This window comes from Anopheles bellator, chromosome 1 (assembly GCF_943735745.2).
Source record: "Anopheles bellator chromosome 1, idAnoBellAS_SP24_06.2, whole genome shotgun sequence".
NCBI classification, from domain to species: Eukaryota; Metazoa; Arthropoda; class Insecta; order Diptera; family Culicidae; genus Anopheles; species Anopheles bellator.
In genome coordinates, this window is record NC_071285.1 from 43,316,666 (window position 1) to 43,342,180 (window position 25,515).

The 25,515-nt window shown below is 45.9% G+C and overlaps 4 protein-coding genes and 1 long non-coding RNA gene across 7 annotated transcripts; 2 read left to right on the plus strand and 3 right to left on the minus strand.

Annotated features, from left to right (window-relative positions):
• Window positions 1-651: 651 nt before the first annotated feature.
• On the minus strand, window positions 652-12,185 carry LOC131215172 (myotubularin-related protein 8). Of its 2 annotated transcripts, none has more exons than XM_058209569.1 (9): window positions 11,882-12,185; window positions 4,891-5,007; window positions 3,659-4,129; window positions 3,452-3,584; window positions 3,195-3,291; window positions 2,774-2,909; window positions 1,989-2,702; window positions 1,788-1,919; window positions 652-1,712 (listed from the first exon to the last, which is right to left on the minus strand). In XM_058209569.1, exons 1-9 carry the CDS (start codon window positions 11,903-11,905, stop codon window positions 1,575-1,577), a joined length of 1,962 nt encoding a protein of 653 aa, XP_058065552.1. In that variant the 5' UTR covers window positions 11,906-12,185; the 3' UTR covers window positions 652-1,574. The 2 variants fall into 2 exon arrangements, with proteins under 2 accessions (XP_058065552.1, XP_058065544.1); XM_058209561.1 differs by having other exon boundaries at window positions 3,659-4,240.
• Window positions 12,186-12,345: 160 nt separating this feature from the next.
• LOC131206380 (uncharacterized) lies at window positions 12,346-14,427 on the minus strand. Its single transcript, XM_058198916.1, has 6 exons — window positions 14,191-14,427; window positions 13,899-14,105; window positions 13,546-13,827; window positions 13,097-13,485; window positions 12,803-13,033; window positions 12,346-12,742 (listed from the first exon to the last, which is right to left on the minus strand). Exons 1-6 carry the CDS (start codon window positions 14,326-14,328, stop codon window positions 12,346-12,348), a joined length of 1,644 nt encoding a protein of 547 aa, XP_058054899.1. The 5' UTR covers window positions 14,329-14,427.
• LOC131206381 (uncharacterized) lies at window positions 13,997-16,703 on the plus strand. Its single transcript, XR_009156792.1, has 3 exons — window positions 13,997-14,098; window positions 14,170-14,399; window positions 16,475-16,703. It is a non-coding gene; the product is annotated as an uncharacterized LOC131206381 (long non-coding RNA).
• Window positions 14,653-18,495, minus strand: LOC131206379 (focadhesin). The gene is made up of 4 exons (XM_058198915.1): window positions 16,790-18,495; window positions 15,524-16,724; window positions 14,916-15,452; window positions 14,653-14,847 (listed from the first exon to the last, which is right to left on the minus strand). The coding sequence occupies exons 1-4, from the start codon at window positions 18,493-18,495 to the stop codon at window positions 14,692-14,694; spliced, it is 3,600 nt and encodes a 1,199-aa protein (XP_058054898.1). The 3' UTR covers window positions 14,653-14,691.
• A 329-nt stretch (window positions 18,496-18,824) lies between these two features.
• Window positions 18,825-19,996, plus strand: LOC131208330 (vacuolar protein sorting-associated protein 28 homolog). 2 transcript variants are annotated; one of them, XM_058201038.1, is made up of 2 exons: window positions 18,825-18,871; window positions 18,980-19,996. In XM_058201038.1, exon 2 carries the CDS (start codon window positions 19,095-19,097, stop codon window positions 19,725-19,727), a length of 633 nt encoding a protein of 210 aa, XP_058057021.1. In that variant the 5' UTR covers window positions 18,825-18,871; window positions 18,980-19,094; the 3' UTR covers window positions 19,728-19,996. The 2 variants fall into 2 exon arrangements, with proteins under 2 accessions (XP_058057021.1, XP_058057030.1); XM_058201047.1 differs by lacking the exon at window positions 18,825-18,871 and having other exon boundaries at window positions 18,980-19,018; window positions 19,080-19,996.
• Window positions 19,997-25,515: the final 5,519 nt, after the last annotated feature.

Sequence of the window (25,515 nt, forward strand, 5' to 3'; positions counted from 1 at the left end):
GAAAGATTTTACGGCCCAGTCCATCGCTGGCCGTCGTTTCCGGGGACGAATTGCGCACGGGGCTAAGCGTTGCCGTCGTCAAAGAAGTGGCCAGTAGAGCATTGGGCACCGATTCAGCTAGCGAGAAAACTAGCGATGCAAGAAGAATCTGCAGTAGCAACGCAATTAGAACTAAACCCTATTTTTCAAACGATTCTGCGATCATCTTACCGAAAACCTTTTGCTGGCGATGAGCATTTTTCGAGATATTGTTCCTGCTCCTTGCAGTTTACTGTGAGCACTATCTGCTAAAATGAAACGACAATGGCAAACCTCTTATAGTATCTGCAATCTGCCCCTTCTTAGGCTCATTTTACATCCCCACGAAAATGCGTCATTCGATTGGGCGCCTAATGAACGTTAGCTAACCCCGCAGATGTCGTATTATTTGTGTAATCGTAGTAGTCAGGTGCACCTTCATAATGATGCTAATTATGATTACGCTTTCAGCGCTTTCATATCAAGTGCGCCTTGAGCCAACCCAGACTTACGTCAGATCTCTTACGCAGCCTGACAGAAATTAGATCAAAACATTAAACAGTACTTTGACGAGAAAATCGAACATAAAAAAGGACAAATAGGATGTCGATTGAGACATGTTCTGTCGTCGAAATTCAGCCCACTTTATTCGTGTTTTTGTGGTTTTGTTTGATCTGATTAGTCGCATTATTATAGGATATTCAGCATACGGAGAGCAACGTGGCTTTGTATTTTTAGTTATCTCACATTACCACTGCCACGAATTCTATCGTAACGCAACTAAAGAACGCCACTAGGTTACACAACACAAAGTTCCGGATCCGGTTGAAAATACTGTCCATAGCGAGCTACAAAAGAAAATTCGAACCAAAAATAATTCTGGAAGAAATAGAACCGCATAAACCGCTCCCTCCTCGTGTTCAGCTTAGGCACAATAAATAACGAATGCTCTACAACAGCGTCGCGACTACTAGTGTGCGTATATTCCTGCAGGAGATGATAACATATTTCGTCCTAATAAGGATGCTCAATCATTTTCAGAATACTATTTCCACGAAAAGCCAACTTATCGTTTGCCCGTTTGGCTTTTCTTGCCCTTCGATTGCTTAATGCTTCATGCACGGAATATTCTATTCACTTTCTTTGATAATAATTAATAACAGTATATGCTTCTGGTGCCATCACCAACCCACACCGGCCAGTGGCAACCAATGGTGCTATTTTACAGCTAACAACTACAATCTAAGATTGACAGCCCTTCATCAACGGCAAGGATCAGCACGATCGCAAGCCCAAGCGTAGTTTGCGCCCTGCCGCACGGTACCATACTTTGGTCTTAAATTAAACAGCTTTTTGAACTATTCTTGACTCTAAAAATAATGTTCTGCTAGCCTCGAGAAAGTAGGGCGATTTTTCCCGTTTCCGTTAATCTATCACACCGTATCGCCGTGTCGTTGTGAAAATGTTGATGGAGAAGAATGCAGTGTGCCTTACCCCAACCGGGAATCCCCGTCCGAAGTGGGAAGAAGAATGTTCGTCACAGAGCTGGGCACGCATTACGGACTCACTTGCTGCAGCTGCCGGAAACAGTTTCGACATACCGGGACCTGATTGCCGCTCTCATGTCCGGCCAGGGACAGGCTCTTGTCGAGGCACCGGTTGCAGTACACTTCGCCACACTTCCAGCAGTGATTCTGGGCAGCGAAAAGAGTAAGAGAGATTACTTATTGTTGCTCTCAACGATCACGCTCGCTCTCGACTCTACGGACCTTTTTCGTGATCTGATCAAATGGTATCGAGCAGGAGGGACAGTTAACCACGGTACGCAGCGATTTCCAATCGACGGCAACGGAGCTGACTTCATCGTTCACCTGCTCGACATCGTTGGTGTACTCGGAGATCTGCAACGTAATGACGCGGGTGCGTTGATTAGCTGTCTGCCGCTGCTAAAGCGCTCAACGCATACGAACCGAAAGGTTGGAGAAGGAAAAATCGCTCGTCTTCAGCGGGTGATCATCGTCGGCCGCGGAAAGTTCGCTTAGCTTCCGATCGTAGTTGTACCGATTATCGTTCACCTCGATCGGTGCCCGCTGGGTTTCGGTGTGACGTGGTCCCGCCGCACTTCCGCCCTGCAACCGTTTGGCAGACTTCGAGAGCATGTTTTTGAAGCTATTAATACGCTTCGTCAGGTGCTGCACGTGATCCTCGAGCGAAGTGCAGTGATCCTTGCTGGCGATCAGCAAATCCTCTAGCGGTTCGCGCGGATGAATGCCACTCTCGAATCGGCTGTACATACCGCGCCAGAATTTGATGTTCTGCGGTGCCAGATTCGGTTTGATGGTTTCGTCCATCTCCGGCCGGTACAGTGGGTTGATGTACTCGTTCAGGTGGTTCGACATGTAACCCCACAGGGAGTAGGTTTTCTCGGCCAACCGCAGATCCAGCCGATCCTTCTCGCAGTTGCCCACGAACGTGCCGTACTGGCAGGACATGACGTGGTCGTGCAGAATCAACAGAAATCGCTCGTTAAACTCGAACGCATCGTTACGCTGCTGCATCAGCTGCCAGGTGCAGTCGAGCAGCTGCGTAAACACCGGTGACACCTCTTTCGGATCGTTCTGAATGTGCCCGCAGCGATCGCCAAATTTGTGTCCAAATGCCAACCAGTCTTTCTCGATTAAAGCCTTGGGAAAAACACACACATAAACTTGTTTAATATCCCAAAGTCTTAACTCTTAATGATGATGATAGTTACTTGAAATCCTTTGATCGTTCTATAGTAAGGATCCAGCATCAGTGCGGCCAGGGAGCAAACTTGTGCCGTTCGATCCCACCCGTCCGAGCAGTGGACCACCACCGAAATTCCCTTGTCCACGGCGTTTGCAATGAAGCTATAAAAACCATTAAGATCTATTAAACCACAGTGGAAGCAACTCAGGTGCTTCGAGAATCACGCCCTCCGAATGCGATAAAATTGATTGTCTGTGTTAATTGGTGATTACTTTGGCTATTTGGCTCACACCCCACACGCACTAGCGAGTGCTAATTGCCGGAGAAGGGCAAGCAATGACATGTGGCAGCCGTTTAACGACGTCGTCGATTTTTCTCTCGGACTCGAGGACCTTTTCCCTGTCGTCCATGTGCTAAGCACTAGTGCGGGATACCGTGGCACTTACCAAGACGTATCCAGTATCGATCGGATGTGCTTTAGCCAGCCGGACGATTCCAACGAACTCAGAAATCCACTCATCGTCGGGGACTTTTGTTCACAACCTGCCGCCGGGACGGAAAAGGCGTGAGAAAGTTAACTATCATTCCACCGTGACCCAAAAGGGGCTTTCAGGACGAGCGCACACAACGCACCGGACCCGAGCCCGTGTCAGTGGTAATAAATCACACCCCAGTGTGGGGGATTAATTCCACAGTCACTTACACTCTATCAACTTCTGCAGACTGGTGCGCATTGTGTGAATGTTTTCAATGCCGAGAAACTGGAACTTGATGTTTTCGTAGTTCGCCTCGTTCTCGTATCCCTTGCCGGCGGCCCGGTTTGCCATGGCGTTAATCTAGCAACGGAAAAGAGTTCCGGTTGATGAGACAGACAAGGAGAGGGGGCCTGTCGTCGAGGAGAACTCCTTACCCGCGGCCGCGTGTCCACCACGTACATGTAGCCGCAGTTCGGATTGGTTTTGCGGACCGTTTCCAGCATTTGCTCATCCTCGAGACAGCGGGCACTGAAGCCGGACAGCGGCTGGCTGCAGCGGCAGATTGACGCCTTGTTAGCGTGCAGGTAGGTGAGGGCCGGCAGGCGCCCCTTGGAGCGGAAGCGCGAACTACCGAGCAGAATCTGTGTGCTCGCCTCGGCTGGCACATAAATCTGCTGCGGGTACGTATCACACAGCTCGTACTTTTGGTTCAGCGTGCAGGCACTCCACTGCTCGTTTGGGACGCGCATCCGTTTGAATTCGCTCTCCAGCTTGAAGTAGTCCCAGCCGGACGCCTTCGACAGCTCCTTCGCGGCCGTCGTATACTGGAAGCAGTACAGGTTCTTGATGTGCAGTGGCTGGTAGAGCTTCATCAGCGTCGTGTAGACGTCGTGGCATTCGCGCTCCTTCGGAATGACGAACGTGATCGAGAGGAACGTCTTGCAGCGTATCAACAATGGCGACCCGGTGGTGCTTAGGGGCAGCTTTTCCACGTTGGCTATGTGCATGTACAGGACCTAGACGTGTTCCGACCGGCGGTTAGGTAAAAGCAAGGCTTATTTCAATTAACTGCAAACCGACGAGACCCAGGGGCGTGCTAAAGCATCACAGACTAACGATTTGTTTTTCAATATTCGTTGACGAAACATTTCTTTGACCAAATTTCTTCGTAAATGCCGACTGACAAGACGGACAAGAAAGATAAGGATAAGCTACCATTAAAACACCTCAAGAACTGCGAATGTAATTTTTGAGAGAAAAAAAAACGATGATTCATCGGACCAAACGCCATCTATAAATGGATTGCTCCACATCACTGTAGGACGAGGTTTCATGTCGTAATCTACCGACATTGCTCTTTCAGTCCTGTTCCCAGTCAAATGATGCCCAGAAATGGCATATTCCTTAGGAAACGAGTTCCACTTTCATCTCACACACAAATATTGATCCAAGATCTTTTACCATCTCCATCCGTTTTCATCACTGCTTATGCAGAGAACAACGGCAGTCATTCGTTTGAGGCAACATTCCTATTCGGCGGGGTCAAATGAAAAGGAATGTACTGTCTGCGGCTCACAGCGCCGAGAGCCTGTGCACGGCTGGCTCTTACAGACGTATGCAAATGCCCCACGATGCTTAGCGAACGAAGGCACAACCTGCCACTTACCCATGTCTCTTTGTTGGCATCCGGATCAACAAATATGAGATGCGTGGCCGTCAGATAGAGCACTCCGACGGTCGGATTTTTGCTATTGTATCTGTCAATCATACGAACATTTTCGATCTGAAAGAAAATATAATAAAAAAGATGGTATGAAAAATTTTGTTTATGGAATATTCTATTCGCATAGAACAGAAGACTCCCTAAAGATCTGCAGGGCACACGATTGACTGATAAAGCTTGCTTGAAGCAATCAACGGATTAGGCTGCTAATATGCTAATCGGTGGAAGCGTAATTTAATCAGCGATCGAATCAAGCAGAGCGGTAAATTATCAGCTTATAAGTTGTTGCCGGTGAGGCATCGACTCCGAGCCCTTTATTGGATTAGCTGCCAATATTCGCGAGGCCATCATAGTGCATACGACCCATATGTGGGTCTCTCATTTTATCAATAAATTTGACACAAAATAGAACATTACTTTGATTATTAGTAACGGGGTTAGGTTTAACCACCACTGATAAAGTCATCAAGCTTTGTATAAATTTCAACAAAATAGCCTGACAAAAGAACATTCGTAAATGTGCAAACCAGCAAATCTGGCAAACGATCCGAAAGTTGCCAAAGATTCCGACCGTTTCGATAAACGGGAGAACACTTTCTGAGAAAACAACTTGTAGCAAACACAATAAAATACCATAATTTCCCCCCAATTGGCATCTCGGGAGTTAGAACGATAAAAGTTAGAACGACTCTTGTTTTGGCACTTTCAGGCCGCCCACAGCAATGAACAGCTGGAGGAAATGCCAAGTAACGGAGGATAATCTCATTGGGCCAGTGCTTTCCGTGTGTATTCTCGGGACCAATAACTGGCGTGCATGTCATTCAAACCACACCGTTGCTGTCCGGAATGCTGTCCGGAAACGATTGACAGCATCTTGGCATGCAATGGCGAGCGGATATAGTAACGCTTCACATGCGATAAGACAAATCGGTCTTTACGAGATGTACCACACGAGAAAGGATGCGATCTCACTATTAATCGTCCTGTCGGAAGGTTACTTCCGTGGTTGGCAACCCGCGTAACACGCCAAACAGAGTGAGCAACGGAGTCGTTGTGTTCAAATTGAATATTTAATATTCCGAGATGCGAATCACAACCGATGGAGGCCGATAAAATCGACCACGCACCACAGCACCACAATATGGGTAAGGTAAATCGAATGCGCCGCCCGAAACATCGCCACATCGCCGGCCGGCCATTCTTGCTTCTCTTCAGCAACCGGCGGCAGTTTCAGTGTCCACCTCACGGAGGACTTTACGAGGCTCAACAAGCAATAACATTAACGCCATTCATTCTGCCCTCGCAGGAGACACGTCCATCCGAGAGCTCCGAACACGCAGCAGAAGGTGAATTTTTCATGAGCCAGTCAACCAGCATAAGCGAACGGCCACGGCCGGGCCACGAGCTCTTGCCGCGTGCCGGGGATTAAAACCATTCGCCCCGAATTCGGGCCCCCGGGGTGGAGCATAACAAATAAACAGAGCGAATAACGACGCCCAAAAAACAAAAACAAGCAAATAAACCTCGACCACCGGCCGATATCAGGTGCATCGTGTGCCCCTGTGCCCAACACGGATTTCACGGCCACTGGGAGCCACGGTGCTGTTTGTAATTTGTGGAACGTGGCGCTGTGGTGCCTTAATCCGCCGACCCAGAAAGTCTGTTATGCCATTGCGCGCGAGGATTAGCGGGTATTTTATTGACGAAAATAGATGGAAAAAGGCGCTTTGGCGATTTGAGACTGTGGAAAAATGCGCAGAGCAAAAAGCGAGATGCTGGAGTTGAGGGATTTTCGGGGCAGATCGAAAAACTACGAAGAGAAAAGAACTCTAGCTATCACATAATAAAACCCTTTTGGAGGCAGAAACTGATTGAAATATGCAATAATTTTTTGGTGCCACATAAAGTGAGGCAAACAAGTTCCATTCACCGAGTCAAAGATGGTGAAAAATGCATCAAATATGAGAATATCCATCGCAAGTGACGATTCCAGCGTCTATTGAAACAGTTCATTGGATTTCTTGCTTCTCGATAACCTGTCCACGATAACGAGAACGATAACAAACAGTTGCCGATCGTAATTCCTGACTGTAATTGAGCCGGGAAAAAATTACAGATAGTCTACCATTTGATAACTGTATCTAGAATCGAAAGCCTCTTACGTCAGCTTAGAGTTATACAATGACAGGGTGAGTAAAGACGAACCCAAGATTATTTATCGCCTAGAGTAAGTTGGCGATTCGGCAACCGAACCAACCCTTAGTGAATGGAAAGAAAATAGGAATATGAAGGTTAACACCAATTCGCGACAGTTCATCCATAACAGTAAAAAATTCATTAGTAATTTTCCATCAACGTAATAATCAGATGTTTTAGTACACTGTCACGCTTAAATTAAATCTTAATAATCGAATCGAATTCTAGTTCCATACCAAAAACACCAAAACCACCTCAATCAAGAACAGCATATGGTGTTCGATAATATTTTTATGCTGTTTGCCCGACTGTGCGAAATAAAAATTCTCTAAAGTTGTGATTACGAAGGGACAAGACAATATGAAAAAACCTCCGCTGTGTCCAAAACTCCTGTTTCAAGAATTTTTGCTGTCCAAAGCATGTACGGATTTTCGAAACGACTACACGCACTGCTTACATTACGTCAAAAGTTGGGTCTTCTTTACCTTACGATGCATATGAAGCACCATTCAATCCCCAATCAGGTTGCGCTCATTTAATCAACTAAAGTTGTCCCGTTGACGCTCGTCAATCGCTCTTTGGCATGTTTGAAAATGGCACCCAAAACACCGCCACATTGATGAGCCGTCGGCTCGAACGTCTTACCGGACCGAAAGAGGCCCTCCTAATTTATGAACCATTTCCTTCCTTTATCCCAAGGATTACGTATTTGTCGTGAAGGACGGATCAAAGGGAGAAGGCTCAGTACGAAGAGCGCACAGTTTGCCGTTTTGCTGCGGACATTCATGGGTTGTAATCCTTTACCGTAGCGACACGTTTAACGAAAACAGAATGACCTCATTAAATTCCCGCCTCGTTGCGTTACCGGCACCTGAGGCTTGCCGCAGGGTTGGCAGATGTTTGCGTGTTATACAGGCTTTCGCGTTTGTCGCGGCATCAGAGACAAGGATTCGACCGAAATTGGAACACTGTTGGAAAATTACCGGCGTAGACCCTTAAGTTGGCCAGAAAAATTGGATGAAGGAAGGAAGTTAAATCGAATTAAAGCACCTGACAGGAGGCTCCTTCACCACGGCTGGTGCAGACTAAAAATAATCTCGACGACAAAATGCCCGGTGATGATTTTGGTATTTCCACATTCCATTACTTTTGCCGCGGTTGGGACGCCACAATTCCAATCAATCACGTCATATTGATCGCTTTGCACGAATCCATCATGCTGCCATAATGAAGTGATGTGAATTATTGATCTCATCCAACAAACAGTACCAAACCAAGGACCACGATTGTCACACAGAGCAGTGGAAACATACGAACAAAATTGTGTATTGGGTATTAGAAGCTCAACTTATCTGCTTAACTCGTACAACCTATTCCCACATTTCGTAGGAAGCAGCTTTGAGACGACCGCATGCTAAACCGACCGATGGAAACGATCCGAAGGACAACATGGTGGCACACTTCAAATGATGCGGTGTGGACCCCGGGTCGCAACAAACAAGGCTTTAATGGTGCGGAATTCCGAGAATGCTCCTCCATAAACATATGCAGGGTGAATATAAAACCGTAGGACGATAAAACAAGCCCCATCACGGAGAAAAGGCGGCAGTCAGTGCATAATCAGGCGTGAGAAACGGTGTCCGCAAGTGGAAACTACAGCTACAAACTATCCCCCCACTTAAGGCAGCGAACCTTTCGCAACCCATGGAACTAAAGTTGTTGCCGGAATTGTCCATTCCGGAAGCTTTCTTTTGCAGTAGCAACTTTCGGTTTTGGTTTTACCGAAACCGAAGCCGGGAATGGTACCACCGGAAAGCGAAACCCCAAACGGACCAGTTACCTTCCTCTGCACATTCTGGCCACGAAATTCGACCGGCGGCGGTGGCTGATGCGGGAAGTTTTCCTCGACCCACGACACCACCTTATCGGAGACGAACGGCGGCACCGGAACGCCCCACAGCAGCTTCGGATCATGCTCGAACTCGGGCGTCACGAGATCGAAGTTTTGCTTGAACGAGGACGCCGACGGTGACAGTGGTTCCGCTTCGGCCATTTTTACTTCCGCCGGAATTCCACTGTACGCTACACGACCTGCGGGCGTTGTTTGTTAACCTTTTAACGTTGTTTTCGCCACTCGCTCTCTAATTCATAGCACTGTTCGAAAAGAATTATGTGACCAATCTGTACGGATTAGGAGAAAACCGTAGCACAAAATACGAAACACCTCAGCACAACATCTCATCAGAGGTGCGATGGTACGTGACACTCGGTGAAGTGTATTAGCGTCCGTGTTGTCCTGGGTTTTGCGCAGATTGATGACTAAACCCGTGACAGTCCTACACTAACACCTCACACACTGCGGAGGCAATGGCCTCTTCCGTGCGCGAATGACCTTGCACAGAGTACATGAGCCCAAAGATACACTCGTATCCTTCCGGTAAGGAGGGCTTCCGCTATGCAAATACGCTTTTACGCGTAACTGACACGCAAGAAAGGACCCCCAAGGCTGCCCGTACGAAGCGAGTCGAAGGAAAACTCGAACTGAAAAGTTCGTGCTGCGGACATCAGCCCCAAGCGCCCCAATGAGCAGTTGTTACTCGCAACAATCTCTTTCTCACTGTCTGTCCCTCTCGCACGTGCTCTCTAGAGCGGCCCCAGAGTGTCCTTTTTGTCGGTGGCTCCACATTTTCGCATGCTCCCACAGGATGGCCTTTGGCTCTCGCAGATCTGACCTGCCTTCTATCGCGCTTCTAGCATCTCTTTCTCTCCGGTGTGTGGTGGCTGGTTTTATTTTATTTACTATCTTGTGCCCTTCTTCCCTTCACATCGTCGGAAGTAAACAGCTTGGTCCGCTGGCTGGCTGGCTGGCTAGTGATCCTTCTTCTACGGGCTCCGTGCTGTTCCAGAAAAGCGCATGCTTCTGTGTCACGTGCCATGAAGTTTCTGCCGTGGCGTAACGGAGCAGTAGTGGCTTAAAAACTACGACTGAGACCGATTTAAACCACGTTTTATTTGTGGCTTCGAAACTCTAGTTCCCGTTGGATGCATTCCAAAACTAGAACTCTTGTTCGATCGATGTGGGTCAGGAAGGTTCCATGCTGTTTAAATCGTCCTGTGAACATTTATGATCCAAACAATCGGTTGCAGTCGAACCACAGCGAACCAGTTTTGTTAGCCCGCAATAGGAAGGTCAAGGTTGCGCCTTCGAATACTCTCTCTTTAGGAAGTGCAGCACATATTCCCTCTCTGTTTCTACTTCTCTTTTTCTCTTTCCCTCTGTTTCTCTCTCTAATAACTGAAAATGCAATTTAAATTGCAACCAAATCCGGACTGTGGGTGAGTGTTGAGGCCGGATGATTCTGTTTGGCTAGCCACCCTCTATATTTGGGGTTTGCCTTTCCTTATATAATGGGAAATCGTTACTTGTGAATGAAGGAATGCGCCAAATAAAAGTTAATAAACGATAAAATTGGGGCTGGATGAAGGACAAATATGGTTTACGCATAAACTTATTTCAATTTGAAAGTAAAAAAATCGGAAAACTTGGGAATAAACTTTAAACAAATAATGAACAAATAATTAAACAAACATTTACACCGATAAGATAACCACCGTTATTAATTATGTTATGTTCCAAAAGTCGTTTCCTGTCTGTTTCGCTGTAATGTTCATCAGTCAAAATATGTATCGTTTCGTGTGTATCGTGTGAAGATTGGGTTTCGAATCTTTATAACCATAAACAAAACAACGAACCAGTAACAAAACATATACATTAGTCCTTGCTTTATGTGTTAAAATTACTTTCTTTTCGGGTGTTCTCAATCTGGTTGAGCATCGATGGCGATGCTAGAACGGCCAAGAAAAACGAATGGTGGACGAAGGCGCGGTTGAGGGATGTCGTATTGCAGGTCAAGGCCGCTCGGAAGTTGTGATACCGGATAAAGAAGACCAAAAATTACCACAAAACATTTTAAAATTGAAGCGAATTCGTTTGAAACAATACATTGATACGAAACTATGATAATAACCGAAAATAGTGTATTGTTTTATGAACAATAATGAATCATTCTGGAATTGTCGAAACGACGACCTCTAGTCGCGCCCACTGGTCGTAATCTCCACTACGATCGATTGCAATCAGTAGGAAAGTCAAGGAATTAGATTGTTTTGCTCGAAACACTGTGGTTGGCCACAAACGCCCTATTGCCACCAGAACAAGCGTATAAACGCAATCGAGACCCAAAGCACAGTTCCACGAGGATATTATCAACACGTTTTGTCTTTGCGTTCCCATCGCAGCAAGCAACAGTTGTCACCGGAGGCTTGTGAGTCCGGAAGTGCCGGGCATTGGGCGCCTGGCAAAAACCGAACACATGCAATAGCGCATACACATCTACATCAGTGGCTTTTGCGGAAAATAATCAATAATCATGATAACGACCACGTTTGCCACAGTCTGTACTGTACATCCCGTATCGCTGGCTCGGTCGCGGCGCCACCCAAACTGGTTTTGTTAGCAGCTGTGCCACCCATACGGGGTTGTAGCGGGCCATGGTGGCTAATTAGCACGTCAACAGCAGTGCTGTGCCGATCGATAATATTTCTGTTGCATCTCCGTACATTTATCTCCAAACAGGGCATCTAGGAATGGCTGAGCTTCGTCCAGCTGCCGTGCGCGCTGTTATGCCAGGATTCAAGCAGATTTCGGAATCACTCTTAAAGCACACAGTACACTTACCTTCGGGGTGTTGATGTGGTCCATGTTTTAACGATAAAAAAGCAGGTTTGCCACCGAACGAACACTCACTATTCGCAGGCCAGACGGTGAACTGGAGAAAGTTATTAGCAGCGTTTATCGACACAACGCACACAACAAAGCAGCAGCCCGGGAAAACACAACCGCTTGATGCTCAAGTTTCCGCAATCTGTTCCACGGGCTCTCACGCTGCACTTGTCACGTTTTTAGCGGAAAATCTGGAAAATCGCCCGAACAAACTCCATGGAAAATGGTACTAAGCATTCAGTCTTCGCTTCACGGCGATTTCATCCCACGCGAATGAAAATAAAAATCCTACTTTGAAGTGTTGCTGTCAAAACGAGACTGCCCAGTGGTCTTGAAAACTGGTGGACAATACGGTTGTTGCAAATGTTATGGCAGATTTTCAATTTCGCGAAAGAAAGTAATTGGTAAAATTCTCTGGCTTACAATTTGGCCATCAGGCCATCGTTTTTATTGTGCAGCGTTCGAAACTTATGGCCATCGTTCAGATGCGTTGTGATGAATTCGATGTAGTTTCTCGATGAAATTATATCCAGCAGCATGTACTTGGAGGAAAGCAACCGTTTGCGATCGGGCGGTGTGATGCACCACGATCTGTACGACGTTGAAATTATTTGATCCAGCATTTGATAAACTAACTTACGAGTCACAAAGGTGCCTTCCTTGTCCTCAATAACGGCGCCCATGCGGAGCCACTGCCACAGTTGCGAACGGGAAATTTCGGCCGTGGCCGAGTCTTCCACGGATCCGTTCAAGAAAAATATACCGCTTCCCGTGAGCCAGTGATAAATGAACAGCAGGGCCACCGTGATGTTGTTACTAAAATAAAAGATGATGACTATGGGAGGTTGAACTAGCATAAGAGTCGTGAGTACTTACTTAAGGCCACTGATTGTTACGCCTCCGCTAGGAATTTCCAACAAACTGCTGGCCGTAATGCGATCCACATTTGGCATCACATTGAGCTGATTATCCGTGTGAATTTTCTGCTCCCACAGCTCGTTGATCGCGCCGACCATTCGCAGGTCGTATATCATGAATCCATCTATGCCGGCATCGATTTCAACTGATTTGGCCAGTCTCACGGCTTCGATAATGTCTTCGTCGCTACTGCAATGTAACAAACCGGGTGCGTAACGAATGGACTGGAAAGCTGACGAAGCCTCTACTTACAGTTCGAGTTTATCTTTGCCAAACGGAAGCACTTTGGCCGCCATGCCACCGGTTGCCAGAGCGTTTCTCTTGTGGCAAACATTGATCAGCAGGCGCATGTAATTTCGCAGAAAAGGTTGCCCCATGTTGACGTACTTGTTGCGATCGGGAAGCAGGAACTTCTCTCGCTTTCCAAACTTCGCTACGATGCTCGCACAATAGTCCCAAATACCGCAGTTCAATCCAATAGCATGATTTTTGAGAGAGTACAGGATATCTTCCATCCGAAACGCCGCTAGGATGTTCTCGATGAGCACACACGCTTTAATTGATCCCTTGGGGATGTCCAGGCGATGTTCTACCCAGCAGAATATTTTGTTCCATAGCTCAGTTTCACTGGGATCTTCAATCTGCAAGTATGATAACGATCATGGTACACCTGGCTCTGTTATTATACTTCTCATCCTTGCCTTCGACAAGTAGAAATAAGGCCCTATACCAATTTCAACCATCGTGCGAGCGTTGTGGTACATGAGAATGGCAAAGTCGAAAAGCGGTCCAACTACTTCCTTCCCGTTGATGATGCAGTGATGTTCGATCATGTTGAAAGCTCTCGGGCGCAGCATCAGCAGCGGATACGATCGCACGTCTGCAGGGGCGCCTTTAAGTGTCCCTTGAACAGCTTTTGTCACATTGCATAAGCCAAGTACCGTGTTTCGCCAAGTCGGGCAATGACCGTCGTCAAAATCCACCTGATAGCAATTACGGAACAGACATGGTGATCAACATTTTAACTACTACACTATTATCTCATTACTCTTACCTGTATTCCTTGTACGTCAGCGTACAAACAATCGACAAAGTGCACCGTATTAGCCGGACTTACATCGCCAAGGTCCAGTTTGCGATTGCGCAACCTCTGGGGTAGTTCATCGATCGTCCATTCCAACTTCTCGCTGTGGTTTTTAAACTCCGGTATCCAGTCACCTTGTTCCAGTAGCAGTCGTCGTTTAACGCGATTCTGTAAAATCTTTTTCAGCAGAACTCACTGATAAGGCTGGTCGTTCCAAACTGTTTACCTTTCGGTGTTTCAGTGTTTCAGCACGAAAGCTTACCAATTCCACATCTTGATCGAACTCGGATACAAGCTCCACCAGAAAGTCTAGAGCAGCATCGGTAAACACTTCCTTATACGCGGACTCCAACCGGTGGGGGGACGATTCAATCAGGATTCGACTCGGACAGTTCCTCATCGTAGTGCCAAACTAGCTGAATGAACAAAACAGCTGCGACTGAAACGCACGGTGTCCAAGCGGTTGATTAGGTGCGTCGCACTATGAACGTTATCGCGTTTTCTTCATTGTCTGTCTCTCAGCATATGTATGTTTTGGTCTTTGCACCGTGACCTTTGCAATGCGTGGACGATGTTTGCATAAGATGTGCTTACTTCGAAACTGTTCCATTTTGGTCGAAAAGCATTTTTTGGTGTTCATGGAATTTTCCTCGTTTCCATTCGACAAATCAATCTACGTGCCGCTGATAACGACAAAAACTATCAGTTCAAAACAAATTACATAGTCAAATAATGTTTATTAAAGCAAACAAATCTTCATCCATCAGCAAATTCTCCTCATCGACACAAATTTCGGCCACGATTTGCTTTGCTGGAAGTACGGTTGTCTCTTGCAGCATATTAGCGAGTTGCGGATGCATTCCGCCAGGTCGAGCGGTACTGTAGCAACGCCATGCAGATGGTAAAGGAATTCATAGATCTGAAATGAGTTGAACATCAACGTTGGCATTGGGCGTCGCCAAAATTGTATCTCATGGTAACACTTACTTTGATCTCAACTTCGCGGCATAAGTTTTGCTGAAATAGAGTGGCCAGTGCCGCCGGGAATAAAGCGAAGCGTAACGAACGATCAAGAGCAATTTCGTTCACACCATACAGTGTACCCCATCCGGAAAAGCTAACTACCATCGTCATAAGTGTGTCCAGCATGAACGGAATCGATTCCTTTTCGTTCCCCACCAGCACCAGGGCATTCTGTACGGAACTGATGAGTTCGTCGATAAAACTGATCAATGGTTTGCAGTTTTGTGCGTTGATGAAACGCTGCACAAAATCATACAACTCCCCCAGAAAGTAAGCCTTCAGCTGTTTGGAGTCTGCCGGGTTATTAACCAAAGATTTGGCAATGCCCTCGACCAGTTGCATAACCGGAAGGCTGGGATGATGTTTGCGATAGGCGAACTCAAAGTAAATCTTCTTTTGCAGCGTCATTAGGTTTTCTTCCCCAGTAATACCACCCTTAAAAGTGTTGTCAAAGTACTGCCTTGGTAACTGGACAAGAACATCTATATATTTACGGAATATCTGTAAAAATAAGATAGCCAAATGTTAAGTAGCTGCAAGACAAGAAATCATTTTTTAGCAATTCGCCATACCTCCGAGTCGAGAGCGAATCTGGTGAAAAAGCTTTGCAACGTCTCGCAGAGATGTTCAAAGTTGCTTTCGTCACTATAGGTTCGGTCGAGTGCCTTTCCAACTAGCTGAATGGCTTGCACGAAACCGGAACTGTCACCGGATCGCTTGTCCTCCGCACGCTCGGCTAAAAAATGTAGCGCCAGGTGAATGTATTGCTTGTAGATCGGTGCCTGTACCGTTTCGGTAATATCACCAATCCGGGCAAATATTTTCAGCAGATCTTCCTCGAGCATGACCGTTTCACACTGTTCGTAAAGATAATTTTCGACCAACCGCTTGGCGGTTCCAGAATAAGGCATTTGCTTGATTGCAATCTGTAAACAATAGTCACGCATCTCGAAGCAGTGGAGAAAATATTCGTGCAAAAAACACCAATTAAGCGGCGGTATCGGTTTCGGGTATCGAAATGCGACGATGCGCAACAATTGAATTAAAACATATTCGCTGACGTTGCTATTGGTTGCGAATTTCGTACTTTGCGAAATTAGATAATTGACGATTGTAGCTAAAATGCCTGTCCGCGGGAGATATTTTAAGTTCGATGGTTCCGGGCGACCTTCCGGAGTTTGGTATAGACCGCCCCGGAATGTTTCCATTTCACGAGCAATGTAGTGACTCACGAGATCACCGGCTGCCTCGATCGCACTGAGATTGATGTACTGAATGAGCTGAATCCAGCATTCCGAAGGCACCGAACCGGCACTGTCGGCGAGGGAAACACCATCCGCGTTCGGTTCGGGCTCTGCAATGCCTTGACGAAACAGTTCCGGTATCTGGCGCAGCGCCAGTGAGTCTGGATTGAAATGCTTCAACGTTGCAAGAGCGGCACCAATTATTTCGCCATCGTCGTAGTCCGTGACGTAGTGCCACAGAGTTGATATAATGTTGTTGACCAGCCGTTCTTGTTCCAGGGATATCACTTTAATCAATGGAACATTGGCGAAAAATCGACAGAGCGATCGGATAACACGAGGACGATGTTCTTGGGCGAAGCGGAAGCCAAGCACTTTCCAAGTGGAGACAATGTTGACGACATGATTTTCACAGAGACTGGATATGGCGTCGAGCGATAGGCACACGGCTACCTCGTTGTTTTCATCGTTCGGATTGCTCAGCACTTCCGAAAACAGATTCACCAGATCTTCACCGTGTTGTTGAGGGCTGCGTGTGAAAAAAAAACAAGTCTTAATAAAATGAAACTTAAACATTATTTCCAAACCACTTACTTTATCAGACAAACCTCACGGATTGCGTACGCGCGCGAAACGATGTACTCCCAGGGATCTTCGTCTGGATGCGGTGAATGCCGGCTAGTGTCTTTCAGCAGGTCGTAGAGCAAGGGATAGGTCCGTGGTTCCGCCTTCCAGAGCCTCAAGTATAGATCCAAGGAAGTAGCTCGATCCAGGTCCTTTGTCAACGCTTTCAGAATGCCGATTACGTTCTCTTTCGCCCCCATCGAGGCCAAAGTCTGCAGTATGTGCAATCGTCGTCCACCATCTTTCTGCTGCGCCAATCCATACAGGAGAGGAACCATGCAATGTGCAGCTTGCACTTCGTTGCGCTGCATTAGTGCCACTAATCCGCGAAAGCTACCACGCCAAACATCCTCCTCGTAGGCTGTCGATATAAAAATAGCCCGGTAGAGCGGACCGAGGTTGTCGGAAAAACGTGTACAGGACAGTGCAGCATTTCCTCGCGCGTAGTTCTCCAACGCGGAAGGAGAGGACGCAAACCAAGCACAAAGTAATGACCATTTTGCTAGATCAGTGTGATAGTACATTGGTCTGAGAGGTAATCTGACGGTGCTATGGGAAACCATGGATTCGTTGTCGCACGCTTGGAGCACTTTGTCACAGAGCGAAAGATGCTGAGTTGTGTACGAGGGTTGACCAAGCAGTTGAATCATAGCTTCCTTCGCAAGCATACGGCTAAACGGGCCGCAGCCGGGTAAGATTGTGTTTATGATCGAAACTACTCCGCCGACCTTGGCGGGAGACGTAATTGGCAACAAATCCGTGACAACGCACAGCAGAACATCTAGCTCCGGAAGAGGGTCATGATCCATAATGTTTTCACATGCTTCGCGAAGCGCGCTTAGACTTCTTTTCAAATCGTAGTTCAGACTTATGTGATCCTTCGTTGTCGCTGCAAGATAAGTGGCAACTTCCACGCGCATTTTCAATGATTTTTCATCCGAAGTAAGTGGAATAACGTCCAACAATTCCAACAGCAAGCTCACGGTGTAGCATGTTTGATGGGCATTATTGTCTCTTTGCCATGCGAGAATTTCATAAACAATTACCTCCGCTTTTTGGTCTACCAAAGATAGTTCTACCAGTAGCCGCCACAGCTTACGGCAGTCGGGAAACTGGCGAACATTGGAGAATAGATGAAGAAGAACGGGTCGCAGAAATTCAACAGCATTTGCGTGTACCACTGTATCCGCAGACGTCAGGATGCTAGTGGTCATATCTAGGAAGTCGTTCATACTCGCTGCATCGGCCTTGTCGAGAAGAACAATAATGGGATGTTGGGGTGCTTTCAACTCGAACTGACAAACGTAGCTTTGCCGTAAGCGGCCATCCTCTGAGGTACATCGACGACGCAGGTCCAGTAAGAGCAATTCAACTATCGCTGCACCCACAGCGATAAACTGTGTCGGAGTTGTATTTGCTAGGAAGGCCATAAAAATGCCCATTGCTTGCCCTTGGTCCACGATTCCTTCCGCAACGAGCAGCAACAACGCTTCCACCGCGAGCTGACATATCCTGCTGTTGTCCGATTTGCAAAGATTTTTTATCAGTTCCAACTCGCTATCAGCAAGTTTACGCTTAGGGTGTTTGCTTCTTTGTGAAATTTGTAACACCTTCTCTATTTGCGCTGCCGCTGAATGTAGGGTTAATTTTGTGTGAATTGCTTGGAAATTATCCATTTTAACAACGAAAACATAACACAACAACGATAAATATTCCACAATTGTAAACAAATTTTGCCGGCTGCGTCAGCTGTCAGCTGTCATTTTGGACAGTCACTCATTCTGTAGCGGAATTTTCATCCCAACAATCGCAATGACTAAAAACTTATTCAATAATTCAAAATTGTTGAAAAATATTTTATTGAACAAACTATAAATTGTAATGTTATTGCATACTCCCGATTTGATAATGTTGACTAATTTTCTTTCATAATAAGCCTGTGATGATATTTTGAAACATCTGGCAACCCTTCTTGAGCCACACAGCAACTCGGTGCCTTTCAGACAGAAAACGTCAAAAAATTCTTAAAAGCAAACATTGTGCCATAGAAAAGTGAGTCAATTGTTTTTTGTTTCGAATAAAACTGTATTTTTCCATTCCAAATGAATTTCTGGAGTAATGTGATTCGCATTTGTACGGTTTTTTCGTTTTCTGTTTTAGAACATCCATTATCAACCTCTCGACAAGCAGTAGCGACAAGTAGCAGACAGCAACAGGCAAATCTTCCAACAATCTCACTTCGAGTTCGATTCCGCGATAGGTGAAACAATCAGAAATGCAAGAAAATCGTCCTGAGCTCTACGAGGAGGTGAAGCTTTGCCGACAGGCTAGAGAACGCGAAAAGTATGACAATATGGCCGATCTGTTCGCGCTCATCTCAACGCTACAGAATCTGGAGAAAGCCTACATCCGGGATTGCATCACGCCACAGGAATACACAGCGGCCTGCTCTAAACTCTTGGTACAGTATAAAGTAGCGTTCAAGATCGTCCAGGGAGATGAGTTTCCAACGATCGACTCGTTCGTGAAACAATTTCGACTAGACTGTCCAGCCGCACTGGAACGGATCCGCGAGGACCGCCCAATCACCATAAGGGATGATAAGGGAAATACCAGCAAATGCATCGCGGACATTGTGTCGATGTTTATTACGCTCATGGACAAGCTGCGGCTCGAGATACGCGCCATGGATGATCTGCACCCAGAGTTGCGCGATCTACTGGACACGATGAACAGACTATCGTTGATTCCGGACAGTTTCGAAGGCAAAGAAAAGGTGTCCACCTGGTTGGCTACGCTCAACTCCATGCAGGCGTCGGACGATCTAACCGAGGCACAGGTCCGGCAATTACTGTTCGATCTTGAATCATCGTACGCAGCATTTAATAATCTCCTGCACACCACGTAAACTGTGACCATACGGTGTAGCTGAACACGTAAAGGCTTCCTGTGCGGTTTCGCAGGTGGTTGTAAATAGGTTGCGAATGTGCATATTAAAGGGTATTCGGCATATAGTTAGATTCTACAGAGTGAGATTCGAAAGGATTTGAAAGGTGCAGCAGGGAAACAAGCAAAGCAGGGAATGGAACTGGTCAACGGATGAACCGTTGGGAGTATGTTGAGCGATATGGCTATTTTTAATCAAATATGTATGAAATATACGCATTGTTTATCCATATTTTAGAACATACGGCTCGTTAGACTCGTTGGCTCGTTAGAACGCTTGGTACATTCAAAACATAAAGTTTCATTTACAGAGCCTCCCTTGGAAAATCGTTGAGCAATCTTTCTGCCAGAAGTGATCACATCGAAGAGATCTTCGTCGATTCCCCTTCTGTTCAGATATAGGATCTGCATTATCGGACGTTACGTGAGGTTACTGAAACAGACAAAAACGTTTTCCTAATATTCAGTAAAAGGGACTTTTGTTCATGTTTCCGAAAACCCCTTCTAACCACTCTTCCTCAACCCGCCACCATCAAAGAGATTCATTATTGTCACTTTGATTGTACCAAGCAAAGAGATCACGTTCGATCAGTGGCATAGTGTAAAGGATTGGTATAGGTCGGTAGGTTGGTGGGTCGATGGGTCGAGTCCACTCAGTAAAGTTACAGCACATACAAGGCGTGGTGCTGTTTTATGGAGGACGGACGAAGCCTTGCATTGATATGCGATGGCAGTGACCCTTGAGTGATGGCAGTGACGAACTTGAGAGCTTCCTTCATTTCCGCTCACGATCGCATCAAAGTAACCTTGACGCCATTTACAACCGCACTCCGGTTCTCTGCTTCTTTGTTTCTTTCTCCTTATTTTAGTCACTCTGTTTCGGCGCATCTGTAATCAAATGATAAGCAAATCGGGCATCTTCACTAGTCGTATGAATCATTCCGCTCGTGGACCAGTAAATGATCGATTCACCACGAAACAATAAATGTCAAGACAAGTATTGCACACAACAGTCTGTAAGAATTTAGAAATTTGCCAAAGTCAGTAAATAGCGAAAATGATTTTTTTTCCCCTTTATTTTATAATATATGTATAAATACCGACGAGTATTTGCATCGAAAAAAAATTGCAGCCAGTGTAGGAATTGTAACACGAAATGCGAATGTTGCAATTTCGCCCAGTTCCTGCCACCAGCAAGTCTCTCGCCATATGGCGATGTAATTAATTCATTCGTTGGCCATACAAGTGAGCAGCGGGACGTCTCCAAGCTCCGATCAAGGCTCCGGGCAACCGTCTGATACGGTTGATATAAAAGTCGATTTTAACCCGTTCTGACAACGGCTGACACTAAGCCGGTTCATTGAGGCGGTGCCGACTGCCCAGTGCGGCCAACAAACTCACTCACCGCACATGCTTGGGAGAAATCGATCTTAATCGCGATTTAAAAATTTACGACCACAATACTGAGTCGGGACAGCTACTTGCGAGTGTGGGGCAGCGTATCTTAAACGCTCGCCACCCGTTCCACTATAACCCATGATGATCCTCTGGTCGGATGGGTCATCGGTAGTGTAAAAGCATGAGAATCGGAAATTTGAATTTTCATTTAATACTGGAACAGTTCCATATTTCATCAACATCACCCGCAAAGATCGGTGTTGATAATCGTCAGCGCCATTAACACTAGATATACCACACCAGTCATTTTGACTGGTCGGGCAGTTTGAATTGCAAATTTCCAGTACATATCATTTATTTTCCCCGAAATGATGTCATGACTTTTAATAGCTCTAAGTAAAGAATACGTTTTATAAATAAATTTTTTTTTATATACGTTAGTAAAAAAAATAAAATTTTTTTTTGAGATTTATATAATACCAGTCAAAATGACTGGTCCTTGTTTCCATGAAGAAATTTAGGCCAAAACAGCAAATTTAGCTCAGAATGTGATCTATTGATCTCTGAATCGTAGGTTGGGCACTACAGACCGTTTATGTGTACAACAAAAAAAATGTTTACCGCACCCCTTCCCCTTCTCCACCCGCCGACAACCCAATTGATGTACCCACGATCGTCAACAGGTTAGAAGCCTCTACAGTTTTGGGGTAAAATTGGGCAATTTCTCAAGCAAAATTGAAGGCATTTCTTGCAATATTGTACGCACGTGGAGTATTCGAAGGAAATACTTTGAGACTTCAATATTTGTGGAGCAACAAATGGGGACCATCCTTTTTTCCAGTACTGTGAGTCGACGTGATTTTACCGAGATCCTACAGTACATTCGTTTCGACAATAAAAATCAGAGGAGTCAACGTTTGCAAACGGACGAATTCGCTTTAGTTTCAACAGTTTGAGAAATTTTGTTTTGAAAATAGTCAAAACTGCTTCAAACCGGGAGCTTATATTATCGTGATTTGGTATGGTTTTCCATTTTTATGAAAAGAAGAGGCTCGAAATGCCTCAACGCCCCTAAGCGAATTTGTGGTAATGATACTTCTTGAACCGTATACCGTGAAGGGAAGAACTGTAACAACCGATAATTTCTTTACAAGTATTCTTTTGGCGATAGGACTAGGATCTGAAAACACTTCTTTGGTTGGAACTATACGCGCAAACAAGAGGGAACTGCCGAAAAGTTGTACACTGAAAGAAGACAGCATCGCACGTTTCTCAACGTTGCAATGGATGCTCGCTTACTGTTTATAAAAGCAAACTAAAAAAGAAAGTGCTTATACTTAGTGCAAGACATAAGCTTATAAAAATTGATAAATCTTCTAAGCTTCTTCTTCTGAAACTGTACCATTTTATAATGGAACCAAATACATGTCAAAACTCGCACCAGGTGAGTTTGGCTCAAACTGCTTGAAAATTATCCGAACTTTTCTGAGATTCACCCAGATTTTGTATGGGAGCCCCCCTTTGTAAAGAGGGAAGGGGTTTCAAACATTCCCCAGAACATTTCCCCACCCCTAAAACCTCCGTCTGCCGAAATTGGTTCGATTTGCTCGAAATCGTTTGTATGGGACGTTACGTATGAGACGTTACGTATGGGGCGTTACGTTACGTTACGTCTTCCTGGAGATGTGGGAGGGTCAAACTTTCCTATTCTCAATCTGGGGTCACAAAACTACGCTGTGCAAAATTTCACGCGGATTGGTTCAGTAGTTTTGAAGAAAAATCGGCACACACACACTAATATATAGATTATCCAACAAAGTGATAAAAATTAAATGTTTTGTTATATAAAAATGTATACAAATCCATTTATCGTTTACAATTAACATTACTAAACTTGTTTTATCATTTTTATGTAGTGAATAAACACTTGAAGTCATAATAAGCATTTTTTCACATGACCAGTCATTTTGACTGGTCTGGTATAAATAGGTATATTGAAAACGGTGGTATATCTAGTGTTAAAAATGCTCCAATTTCAACAAAGTGTCTCAAACCTCCCTTGAGTTATTCAAGGAATTGGGACTGTGGGAAAATTAACACCACTGCGCTGTCCTACTTATCGGCAGTGTTCTTATTTTGGCTTATTTTAATTCGCCATGTTCCCGAATCATCCCAAATGTTAGCAAACACACCGGCAGAGAAAGAGAAACGAATCATGTAAATGAAGAAAGCAACTAATATTAATTATTCGCACCGACCACTCGTTCCGTCCACCGCTTATTCTAGCTGCTGCCCCCGCCAGCTGTTGCGGAGGTGATCAGAGAAAGTGAAAAATCGCCGTTGCTTTTCCACTCTGCCAAAAGCGCCATTTTCTCGCGCGACTCACACCGCAAATTTGCCCACCAACTTCGCCATGTGCCCGGGCGATTCGGGAAATTGGGTCACAAAATTAAACGCGAGCGCACGGTTCGTGTGACAAAATGCCATTCTGCGGAACTCTACGTGTAGGAGGTTGGTGGCAGCCCGACCTCGTCATTTCGCGCCTTGCCCGTGGATTCGATACTAAAGTAGTTCAAGTTCGAAATGTCTTGAGACTGAAAAAAGAAGCAAGAAACAGCGGCGACCGCGGATTTGATCGCCGACCGATAGAGGTGTGAGCGTTTGTCATTATTAACGACTACGAGCGCCGCGCAAACCGGCTAACGAGCCGATTGGTCAGAATACGGGGAGAGCGATCGATCATGATCACCAAGATCTGGTAGGGAATTTTGTTGCAATTGTGACTCGAATAAATGTCTGGGATTTTTTTTGTCCTAGATCTAATTTACGCAACTATTTGGTCTGTTTGGTCCGTTAGTCTTAAAAAATCCTGTGAAGGACACCGGTTTCCCACTGTGCGGGCAGAGCGTAGTTTCCTCAAAAGTTGCCACCGAAAATGAAACACGGCTCTAGTGTACAGTGGTCGGACAGTTTTGGCAGCATTCCCAAAACCACATTGCACCTCGGAACGGCAGACATGTGGCGGTGCGGCAACGTTCGGAAGGGGAGGCCATTTGGCCTCCGACGGGGTTTGCATCGTGAGGGCCTGGTTTGGCTCGCGAACGTGGCAGCCAACTACTCCGAACGGACGAAGATGCCTCATCAACTCCCAGTGGGGGGTCCATATAGTAGCAAAGCCACCTGTCAGAGTTGCTTCCAATTCGCGTGACTGATGACGAATGGCACGGTGGCGTCGTTTTTTGTACCCAACGTCTTCCTGACGAGCAGACAAGGACAGACGTCGGCACGGCTCACCTGCGTGTGAGTTCTTCTAATTTCAATAATCATTTGTTTTAGTCTCTGCTGATTTTTTCGCTGAGAAACAGCCACGGGTCTATCTGATCAGCGAACCGACGACGTTTTGGAAGCTCTGGTTTGGCAGATCACAGCGATTGCCAAAACCTTGACACAGAAGGACGGCGTTGCGATCTGGCAAATCGATAGTTGAAGCTGGCTGTGTACATTTACTGCCACTCTGCCGAAGTCCTTGAGTCCTAGAATGGATTTAGATACAGATTTATGTGAGCTGGGTATGAATTGTGTCTTCTGCAATTTAAACCGCAACGAAGTACACTTGAATGACTCTTGTTTTTATTTGGTGTTATTTTACGTTGATAGTTCAGTGTGATGTAAATGCCAACCCGGAAGATCCGCAATCCGTTCGGTTATGCTTCGCAGACAGGCGCATTCTCCGGGGGATATTTCATCCCAAACTACCCTTATTGGAGCACACCCCTAGGTAAGCACCTTTGCTGTGCAAAGATAATCGAACCCACTGCAGGTCTCTCCGATTGTGCACCAGTGCAGGGTAAACATAACGTAATTTTATTAGCCAGCATACAAGCCAATCAATGGAAAGTAACGAGCATAGGGGGCACAATTTGTCATGTTGGCCATTATCTGCCAAACGAATTAGATGAAAACGGGATGGCCCATTATGAAACGGCTTGTGCCTATTCAAATACTAGCGGTGCCACGATCACGCTCGATCGGTAATACTATGCCACAATCGTCATGCTCAGTGCTGCTGTTGTGAAGTCACCATGTGGGAACCGCACAGTGAAACGCCACCACGTGGAGCTGAAGGAGCGAAGACGGGCCACTTTTCTTCCTCCCGGTAGAGCCACACGAGGTAGAGCTCTCCACAACCCACAGGCCGTTGGCTTTCTTTTGCTCACATTTTGTCTGCGCTTTTCGCTGGTTTCGAAGTGGTTTCGGACTACGGATTTGCCGGTTTAGTTTCGTTTAAGTAACAATTTACCGGAACCGAAGCGGACGAACCTGAACGTGGCGATGGCGGCGTGGCCAACGGC